This window comes from Sinocyclocheilus anshuiensis, unplaced genomic scaffold (genome assembly GCF_001515605.1).
Source record: "Sinocyclocheilus anshuiensis isolate Anshui unplaced genomic scaffold, SAMN03320099.WGS_v1.1 scaffold961, whole genome shotgun sequence".
Taxonomy (NCBI): domain Eukaryota; kingdom Metazoa; phylum Chordata; class Actinopteri; order Cypriniformes; family Cyprinidae; genus Sinocyclocheilus; species Sinocyclocheilus anshuiensis.
Window position 1 is genome coordinate 1326938 of NW_015557049.1, and position 11533 is coordinate 1338470.

At 36.5% G+C, this 11533-nt stretch overlaps 1 protein-coding gene across 1 annotated transcript in view; it reads right to left on the bottom strand.

The window, feature by feature from the left end:
* LOC107676370 (opsin-3-like) overlaps positions 1-11533 on the bottom strand; it is a 36018-nt gene that overhangs the window by 4106 nt on the left and 20379 nt on the right. Inside the window, exons 4-6 of the mRNA XM_016470892.1 lie at positions 9124-9443; positions 8114-8183; positions 6714-7033 (exon numbers count right to left, since the gene is read on the bottom strand). Of these exons, the coding sequence (XP_016326378.1) occupies positions 6714-7033; positions 8114-8183; positions 9124-9443 (710 nt within the window). The remainder of the gene's footprint in view (positions 1-6713; positions 7034-8113; positions 8184-9123; positions 9444-11533) is intronic.

The following is an 11533-nucleotide window of genomic DNA, read 5'->3' on the forward strand; positions in this document are numbered from 1 at the left end:
CATTTTCTTCCGACATCTGATCCGCTGAAGATGCAGTGGATTAACTTACATTTGTTTTTTAAGGGAATGCACTCAACAATCTACCTAAACGCATCTATGTTCACGCGAATCATTTGTGATCCAGCTTCACCTACAGAAGAAGTGAGTATAAGGTTTTTTAAAGAATCTTTGCAAATCGCCTTTCCTAATAATGTGCTAATTAGCAAGTTTCAGGATGAATGCGGCTAAAGTAAACAGTCTCTCTGAGAGCGGCTCGGAAGAGAGGTGCGGGGTCAGCAGAGCTCATTAACATTTAAAGGAAAATGCTACAAAACTGCTTGCTCTGAAAAGAGCTGTTTTTGTAAAATGTGCTTTTTACACTACCATTGAGAAATTTTAACCAAACTATGTTACAGACATAAGACCCTAAAGAATCATATCAATGTGTGGAAAATGGGCATCCTATGACCCCTTTAAGAAAGTTTTATTATAGCTAGTAAAAATGTATGCTTTTTTTTGTATAACCACAGTTTTACTATAAATACCATGGTTAAACTATGGTTACTGTAGCAAAACCATGGTTAATTTGTGGTTACCATGCTTTAACTAGCAACCATGTTTATTACTATTATTATTATTATTATTATTTACCCTATTTTTATTAATTGGTTAACCATGGTTAATTTTCATAAGGGATGTGTTGCCATGTTAAAAAACAACAAAAAACAAAACAAAACGAAAAACCTCTGAATAAAGAAAAGAGAGGTTTAGAGCCAGATTTTTATGTATGTAAAATCTAGGTAGCAGGAAAAACTATTTAATTAAGTTATATTTTCCTATATTCTCTTTAGAGTAGTCAAACAATCCAAAGAAAACAGAAAGAAAAGTCACTTACAAAATGAGATCGGATGAACATTAAAAATTATCTGACCAAAGTTTCTCTGTGTGGGTACATTGTCAAACAAGTGAAAGACATCTTCATCAGAAGAGTGACAAAAACAGCAACTCACTTCAGTGTCTGACTTATATTATTATAGCTTTTTGTGAAATTTGGAGTAACTCATTAATCTGTTGTTTGACCTCTTCATGTTTAAGGAGAGATCTATAGTTTCCAAAGACAGACATCACTTGTTATGATTTTCAAGGGCATTCATTATCATTAGACAGCTGCAAGGACAGCAATAACATTTGCTGAGTTTGACTAAGCATCTCTCAGGCATTCTGTAACTAACACAGAACTGGGTCACCACTTGGGGGCACAATGGCGTTGATGTGAACAGCTGGTCTAAACTTTCTTCTGAAATCATTTAATCTGAAGATGGCTTTCCAAACCAAGTAAAGTCAATCTCATATGCTGGAGTGTGGAGTGTTTATACCATGCATCAATTAAAGCTGCCATACTGCTCACATACAGTTAAATTGACAGGTATATGGTATATGATTTTTGGTTAATTAGCATCAAGAGTTTAGGTTAATATTTGCATAAATGTGTAAGGATTTAACTTAAATCCTATGACTGGCCACATTTAAATACCTTTTTCTTTCACTAGTTCATATTAAACTGTCCTGTGGTAGAATAGATGCGTTAAAATGTTGTAAAATATATGTATATATGTATACAATTCTTTGTAATGTCTCAGTTTGAATAACTATCCATTTTACTGATTTATTTTCACTAGTTCTGTCCTGTGGTAGAATAGATGCGTTAAAATGTTGTAAAATATATGTATATATGTATACAATGTATACAATTGTCTCAGTTTGAATAACTATCCATTTTACTGATTTATTAATGAATGAATTGGTTCACTAATTCATTCATGCATTTATTGATTCCCTAATTCATTCATGTGCTTATTGATTGACCGAATCATTAATGCATTTATTGATTTCCTGATGAATTTATGTATTTATTCAGGCAGTTGCTGGCACACTTTACTGATACGGAACAGAATAATCAAGACACAAAGAACTGTTCTGTACAACACAGATCAAACACATTAAGAGGTAGAGTTAAATAAAAACACAGAACCTTTACCAACACAGAAAAGATGAAATAGTGAATTAAAATAAGTAGTCTGGATTATTAAGGAACTCCTGCTGAGTTCTGGGGTTGATTTGACCCCTCTGTCAAGCTCCTGAAGTTTGCAGACGACACTACAGTCATCGGCCTCATCAAGGATGGAGACGAGTCTGCTTACAGACAGGAGGTTAAAGAGCTGGCTGTCTGGTGCAGTCTTAACAACCTGGAGCTTAACACACTCAAAACTGTGGAGATGATCGTGGACTTCAGGAGAAAACCCCCTGCACTCCACCCACTCACCATCTTGGACAGCACTGTGACTGCAGTGACTCACCATCATGGACAGCACTGTGACTGCAGTGGAGTCATTCAGGTTCCTGGGCACCACTATCTCTCAGGACCTGAAGTGGGACACTCACATAGACTCCATTGCAAAAAAGGCCCAGCAGAGGTTGTACTTCCTTCGCCAGCTGAGGAAATTCAACCTGCCACAGGAGCTGCTGAAACAGTTCTACTCTGCTATCATTGAGTCTGTCCTGTGTTCATCCATAACTGTCTGGTTTGGTTCGGCAACCAAATCAGACATCAAGAGACTACAACGGACAGTCAGGACTGCTGAGAGGATTATTGGTGCCCCTCTGCCCAGCCTCCAAGATCTTTACATCTCCAGAGTGAGGAAAAGGGCTAAAAAACTCACCTTGGACCCCTCACACCCAGCCCACTCTCTTCGAACTGTTGCCTTCTGGCCGTCGCTACAGAGCACTGACCACCAGAACAGCCAGGCACAAGAACAGTTTTTTCCCACAGGCTATACTCAGTCTGAACAATTAATCTTTCATAATTATACATCGTCCATCACAACTAACATAGTTATATTTATATTAAACTGCACACTTTGTAAATAACATATCTGCACACTAATAAACATATCTGTACATTTATCTAAACAATTAAATTTTTTCCTATACTTCTATTTCTGTATATAGTACATTATTCCATTTTTATTTTTTTTATTATGTTAGTGTTATATTACATCCCTACTGTGTTATTCCTATGTATGTCTGCACTATCATGTATGTCTGCACTATGTTTGTACTTTCTATTACACTGGAAGCTCCTGTCGTCAAGTCAAATTCCTTGTGTGTGTAAACATACTTGGTAATAAAGTGATTCTGATTCTGATTCTGATTCTGATTTCAGAGCAAGAATACCAACACTGTGTATGTGAACAGGGGTCTAGTCTGGTTTTGTGCCTCGCAGATTTAACTCTTAGTAGTGTTGACTTTCTTTCTGCTTTTTTGTCAGATATTACAATTTAAAATAACTGTTCTCTATTTTAAAATATATTAAAATGTAATTTATTCCTGTGATGCAAAGCTGAATTTTTAGCATCTTTACTCCAGTCTTCAGTGTCACATGATCCTTCAGAAATCATTCTAATATGCTGATTTGCGGATTATTATAATAGACTTCTGATTAATGACATCTTTGCTAAATAAAAGCATTAATTTCTTAAAAAAAAAAAATCTTACAGTCCCTAAACTTTTAAACGATAGTGTATATTGCAGTGCAGTGGATAGCAATGGATTGAATTGCAAGACTTGTCAACATGTCAGGCTAAATAAATCTATTAAATAAGAATTTATTTAGGCCACAGAATGACTGGAGTCTCAAGCAAGTACATCATATTAATCATATCTGTCAAAATAGCATAGTCCTTTCTTTGTGTGCAAAATGTTTTGGAAAGTTTTACACATAAACTCAAAGGCAAAGGTACACATAAACTGCTTAAAGGTGAAGTGTGACATTTCTGCACCACTAACAAAAAAGTGCCATTGGTCAGAAAAACAGATAGTCCCGCCCCAAACATATGCAATTGGTTAAGTCCAGTGTTGCCAACTAAGCAATTTTGTTGCTTTAGCAACTTTCAGACTACCCTAGCAACTTTTTCTTCAAAAAGCACATAACAAATTTAGCTATATTTAAAAAATTTATTTGGCAACCTTTAGCAACTGTGACTCGAATCATAAAAAGGCACACATTTTCCCGCTAAATTACACAAAAAGAGGAAATCAAAGGTGTCTAGCAGTACACATATCACGTGAATTAAAGGTGCACTAAGCGATTTTTGCCAAACGATGTTGATATTTGAATGCACCAAAACAAACACACCCATACCCCAGCAAGATCTCGCCCCTATTTTAATAACTCCGCCCCACACGTACATATACAACTCTTGCAGCGACGATGGTGGATCTGCCATGCCTGTCACAGCATATTCAAGCAAAAGCCAACACAGAAAAGCAAGGCCTTCCCGCTCCTTGAGTTCACTCCACCGCTGGAAAGCTGCTCCAATATTTACGCGGGTCCTACCTCTTGCCGGACCGTAACCCTTCTTTTTAATGTTTTGCCCCTCCGAAAATTTCCTTTTTTTTTTTTATCTGCCATCTCTCGCTATCTATAGTCGATCAGCTAATGTCCGTCCTGTGCTCTCTTCTCCCTATCACTAGACACGCCCCTTACTGCTGATTGGCAGCAAGTTTATTTTGGGACTCGGTCCGACACAGTGGTCAAATGCGTTTTTCAAAAATCGCTTAGTGCACCTTTAATTTGCTAGTTGCAATTGTTCAATAGTAATTGTTCATTTATGATAACACCTTGTTATTAGTTTGTACCTGCACTTGTTGAGCAGTTAAAAAATATGTAGAAAAATGGAAAAGGTACTGAAAATTTTCTGCCAGAACTTTATCCGTTAAGTTGTAACCTGATAACATAATACAATGCGTAATTTTAAATTCAGGTAAAAAACCTGTGAAAAATCAATACAGAAAATTCCTTCAAATTAACAGCACATTGTGCCCTATTTTACAGACTTTTCTTAAAGTGTAGCATACGAACTAACTACCAATACACTGCTTAAAAATATAATTATTCAGAATGCGTAATTTTACTAGTTAATAAGAAAATACATCAAATGTAATTGTTCAAAAATGTGTAAATATTCAAAAATTCAATGTTGTATTTATGATATTATTTATAATTTTCATATTATTATATTTATTTTTTAGTTTAACTAACAAATCTAAATGAACATTTCAAATCATATTCATAATCATATTAGCTGAGATTTGAGTGATTTGACTGTGTATTCTATGCAGTTTTGCGTTGTGATTACATAATGATGTCATTGTGCAATGACATCACAATGTCATTTAGCAACTTTTAGCAACAAGTCGTTCTGCCTTTAGCAACTTTTCCTGAAAATTAGTTGGCAACACTGGTTCAGCCAATACTGTTGTGGGCAGAATGCTTTTCAGGGGAATCAACCTACAAATAGTTTAATTAAAGCTGTCTCTGTATGCAAAACTAAGATAAGAGAAAAGACTGCACACTTCAGTTTGTGGTAAGCACACAATCACTTGCAGATCTAGTTGGAGCAGTCATGCTCTCCACCATCTGGATGGCACACTGATAAAATCTGATGCACAGGAGCTGTGCTGATGAAAACCGCAAGCTATTTACGTGCACAATCACCGTCTCTGCTTATTTGCTGAAGGCACTTTCAGACAATACGGTTTTTAGTGGAAATATCCCCTCATACAGCAGCACCTTTGCACTGCTAAATCACAGCAGCTCGACAGTGTGTTTATAAAAGAACAAGAGAGAATGATGAAGGTTAAAGACAGAAAGAAACTAAGTTGTCACATGCAAATCACAGATCGGAAATGAGATGACAAGCAGTTTTGAGAAAAACGTTTGGAGAAGCCAAGGGTCAATAAATGTAATAAATATAATACACTTTAAATAAAATTAAATAAAAAATGCTTAGCAGGTCATTTATTTGATAAAAAAAGTATAATACTATACAATATGTACAAATAAATATGTAAAAAAAATTTCAAACTCTAGGGATCTGTCTTGCTGTCTATAAGCAGCATCCTCAGAGTTTCTACACTGGCAAGTGTGCACTTCACACATACAGCATGTGACACACTAGAGGTATATTTTGAATATTTATATTGTATCACATGACTTTAGTCCATTTCATACGAAATATGTATGCTTAAGTAACCACTGATAATCTGAACTTGAAGAGGAAGGAAAAGGTTGGTACTGACAGTCTTTTGACCAGTGAAATTGTTAAAATCATTAATCATTAAATCATTCATTTGAGGCTTGATCAAGTGAAAATATTCTTAAATTGGATTTTTGTAACCTGACAAACAAAAGTAAAGTGTTGCACTATTGATTTTACGCTTCAAATAATTTGTGCACAACCCCTGTGCAAATGGTGGAGAACAGAAAATTACTTAAAATGGCTTAGATCACCATTATTGTACTAATATTTGGTGCAATTTGCCTGATAATTGGATGAGGTTGGATGAAGTTAGTTTGACCTCCCATATCAATTTGAAATAGGAAATTCCACCAAGGTAATGCAATTAGCAATTATACGTATATTCAACCAACTTTGCACATGCAAAAGACCATGTATGGAAGTAAACAATATAAACCCATGAAAAACCTCCTATCTTGGTAGGAAACTCACTAGGTTTTGATACAGAGCTAGTGTGTTTGTCACCAGGTAGCAGGAAATATATATCTGACGCAACCAGACAAAGCCAGTGAGAAAATGCCTACCCATAGCGTAAGCACACTGTTGCACACATTATTAAAAGAAAGAAAACAGCATTACACCTCTCTGCCTTACCAATTTCACAGTGTACAAGATGTTTCCATAACAGTAGGCCATGATGCCCACAGGAACAAAGAAGCATCCGAGGAGGAAGAAGAGAATGAAGGAAGCGTCGTTGGGATCTTTGGAGGCCCAGTCAAGAGAGCAGCCCAACTGATGGACTTCCAGTGTGTAGCGGTTCCATCCCAGGAGAGGAGCTCCAGTCCAGGCCAAAGAGTACAGCCAGATGTGCGTGATAGCCCTCCAGGCCCAGGGGAAGTCAATGACCTTGGCATGAACCACACGGATGTAGCGCTCATAGGCCAGACCGGAGAGAGTCATGATGGACACGATGCCTTAAAGGACAAGAAAAGAAATAAAAAGACATATAGTTGACTTGAAATTAATAGATAAATGTATGGATGGATGGACGGACAGACAGACAGATAGACCTCCCAAAAATCACAACATGAAAAATTATAGATAAATAATTATATTTTGCATAAAGAAAATTATAATTTGCATGAAGCCTGTTGAAAGAACTACTGTGTTTGTATTTATTTTTTAGATTGTGACATTATTTTCATTGCAGTGAAGCACATTCTGTCCTCAAATTCTCATTACCGAAATGTGTCCAGATGTTTGAGTTTTAGTTTGTTTGTCATTCTCATTATTAAATTTTTTTATTATTCTCTTAAGATTCTGCATGCCACAGACATAATGTATCACTTAAAAATATTTTTTTTTAAATAAATAAAATTATTATTAAATAAAATATTACAATTTTTAAATAATATTAAAATATATTTTTAAATAATAATAAATAAAAGTATCCTCTCTCCACACAACATTCTCCTCAGCAAAGGTGAGTTTAGCATTTTTGATTCTTTCTGCTGATGAGAGGCTTGGTCACTGCAGAGTGCACTTTCAGTCCGACTTCTCCTAAACATCCCGAGACAGATCCTTACCCATTCAGCACTGAACTGGCGAGCAATTCCAGCTGCAGTGTTGAACCGATTCCCCATAGAGAGTCTCCGCATTATCCTGTCTTCTCTTGCATTTGTCTTACATGGACGAGCAGCCTTTTTGGGGGGCTTGAATGTATTAGTCATTGTAAAGCTACAATATTCGAGAAATCACAGATTTGGAATGCAGCTTCTCTGAAATATGATCTAGACATGTTCATGGGAGATTTTGAGAAGATGCTATTGATAGTGTGCATTGTGAAAAGTGTTAATATAAATAAATATAAATGCAAAACAACGTGGCTTCACTCTTTTACAGAATTCAAGCTCCCTGGAAAGAGTCTTACTTTCAGCAGATGATGGATTATAGCAATTGGTATCATTTCTAGAAGTAAATAACTGTATCTCTGAACTGCAGTATTCGCAGAGACTCCTCTGGCAAAAGACTCACAGACACATTCCCCCAATTACCCAGACATCCACAGTCCTCTGTGACAGAGGCAGGCCGGTGGGGAAGCAGCACTAACGTGTTTCCTCTCAGCTGTCAGATGTATTCACACAGACCTCTTTTTTTCCACAGAACTGGCTTAGTAAATTTGATGTGGAATATGATGCAGTATTACACACTGAGCTACATCTCATCAAAACAGTTTTTATTTAAATGAGTCAATTCTCAAGGAAGCAAAAATGGAGGTCACAGACAAAAAAATCCTCAACAAACAACTGTTAGTAGAAGCATCAAACACAGCAAATTTAACATCTAAATGGGTCAAATGAGGGAGTATGGAAACAATCATGTGTTCCCAGATAGCACACGTACGTCTGCAATATGTCTGTTAAAGATCGCTTCATCTGGAAAGCATCTGCAGTGTACAAAATTCTAATAGAGACTTCTCTAAGATGTCAGTTTTACATACATTCTAAATCATAAACATCTTAAAGACATTTTCTAAGCGTCTATTTGACATCTGATAGGAAATGTCCTATAGACGTATTTCAGATGAGAAAACACTCTAAAAAATATGTCTTGCAGATGTCAAATAGACGTCTACGTGATGTGCGTGTGCTATCAGGGTTATGATAATCTTTGAAATAACATCAGTTGTGACCTTGGGGGAGAAGGTGCATAAAATGACCGTCTATCTTTAAGAAATGAGATTATGGTATTCTCCTCAAAGCATATCCTCTCACAGGTGCTTGATAGTGTAAAAAAAATGCAATTAGCAAATATTCAACCAACTTTGCACATGCAAAAGACCATGTATGGAAGTAAACAATATAAACCCATGAAAAACCTCCTATCTTGGTAGGAAACTCACTAGGTTTTGATACAGAGCTAGTGTGTTTGTCACCAGGTAGCAGGAAATATATATCTGACGCAACCAGACAAAGCCAGTGAGAAAATGCCTACCCATAGCGTAAGCACACTGTTGCAAACATTATTAAAAGAAAGAAAACAGCATTACACCTCTCTGCCTTACCAATTTCACAGTGTACAAGATGTTTCCATAACAGTAGGCCATGATGCCCACAGGAACAAAGAAGCATCCGAGGAGGAAGAAGAGAATGAAGGAAGCGTCGTTGGGATCTTTGGAGGCCCAGTCAAGAGAGCAGCCCAACTGATGGACTTCCAGTGTGTAGCGGTTCCATCCCAGGAGAGGAGCTCCAGTCCAGGCCAAAGAGTACAGCCAGATGTGCGTGATAGCCCTCCAGGCCCAGGGGAAGTCAATGACCTTGGCATGAACCACACGGATGTAGCGCTCATAGGCCAGACCGGAGAGAGTCATGATGGACACGATGCCTTAAAGGACAAGAAAAGAAATAAAAAGACATATAGTTGACTTGAAATTAATAGATAAATGTATGGATGGATGGACGGACAGACAGACAGATAGACCTCCCAAAAATCACAACATGAAAAATTATAGATAAATAATTATATTTTGCATAAAGAAAATTATAATTTGCATGAAGCCTGTTGAAAGAACTACTGTGTTTGTATTTATTTTTTAGATTGTGACATTATTTTCATTGCAGTGAAGCACATTCTGTCCTCAAATTCTCATTACCGAAATGTGTCCAGATGTTTGAGTTTTAGTTTGTTTGTCATTCTCATTATTAAATTTTTTTATTATTCTCTTAAGATTCTGCATGCCACAGACATAATGTATCACTTAAAAATATTTTTTTTTAAATAAATAAAATTATTATTAAATAAAATATTACAATTTTTAAATAATATTAAAATATATTTTTAAATAATAATAAATAAAAGTATCCTCTCTCCACACAACATTCTCCTCAGCAAAGGTGAGTTTAGCATTTTTGATTCTTTCTGCTGATGAGAGGCTTGGTCACTGCAGAGTGCACTTTCAGTCCGACTTCTCCTAAACATCCCGAGACAGATCCTTACCCATTCAGCACTGAACTGGCGAGCAATTCCAGCTGCAGTGTTGAACCGATTCCCCATAGAGAGTCTCCGCATTATCCTGTCTTCTCTTGCATTTGTCTTACATGGACGAGCAGCCTTTTTGGGGGGCTTGAATGTATTAGTCATTGTAAAGCTACAATATTCGAGAAATCACAGATTTGGAATGCAGCTTCTCTGAAATATGATCTAGACATGTTCATGGGAGATTTTGAGAAGATGCTATTGATAGTGTGCATTGTGAAAAGTGTTAATATAAATAAATATAAATGCAAAACAACGTGGCTTCACTCTTTTACAGAATTCAAGCTCCCTGGAAAGAGTCTTACTTTCAGCAGATGATGGATTATAGCAATTGGTATCATTTCTAGAAGTAAATAACTGTATCTCTGAACTGCAGTATTCGCAGAGACTCCTCTGGCAAAAGACTCACAGACACATTCCCCCAATTACCCAGACATCCACAGTCCTCTGTGACAGAGGCAGGCCGGTGGGGAAGCAGCACTAACGTGTTTCCTCTCAGCTGTCAGATGTATTCACACAGACCTCTTTTTTTCCACAGAACTGGCTTAGTAAATTTGATGTGGAATATGATGCAGTATTACACACTGAGCTACATCTCATCAAAACAGTTTTTATTTAAATGAGTCAATTCTCAAGGAAGCAAAAATGGAGGTCACAGACAAAAAAATCCTCAACAAACAACTGTTAGTAGAAGCATCAAACACAGCAAATTTAACATCTAAATGGGTCAAATGAGGGAGTATGGAAACAATCATGTGTTCCCAGATAGCACACGTACGTCTGCAATATGTCTGTTAAAGATCGCTTCATCTGGAAAGCATCTGCAGTGTACAAAATTCTAATAGAGACTTCTCTAAGATGTCAGTTTTACATACATTCTAAATCATAAACATCTTAAAGACATTTTCTAAGCGTCTATTTGACATCTGATAGGAAATGTCCTATAGACGTATTTCAGATGAGAAAACACTCTAAAAAATATGTCTTGCAGATGTCAAATAGACGTCTACGTGATGTGCGTGTGCTATCAGGGTTATGATAATCTTTGAAATAACATCAGTTGTGACCTTGGGGGAGAAGGTGCATAAAATGACCGTCTATCTTTAAGAAATGAGATTATGGTATTCTCCTCAAAGCATATCCTCTCACAGGTGCTTGATATTCTGATATTCCTGCTGGATATTTCTGGTGCATTAAAGTGTCATTATCTGACTCCATTTGACTTCATCTTTCCCTGCGCCAGATGGACTTTTATTTCAATAAATGTGTCATAGTTGTATACTTGGAGTTGTGTCTTATGTTGTAAATAGTCAAATAAATCAAATAATTAAGCATAAACGTTCTTACACTCTAAAAAATGCTGGGTTGTTTCAACCCAACTTTGGGTCATTTGGGTCATAACCCAACCGTTGGGTTACATTTTTACATTAAATTTTTAA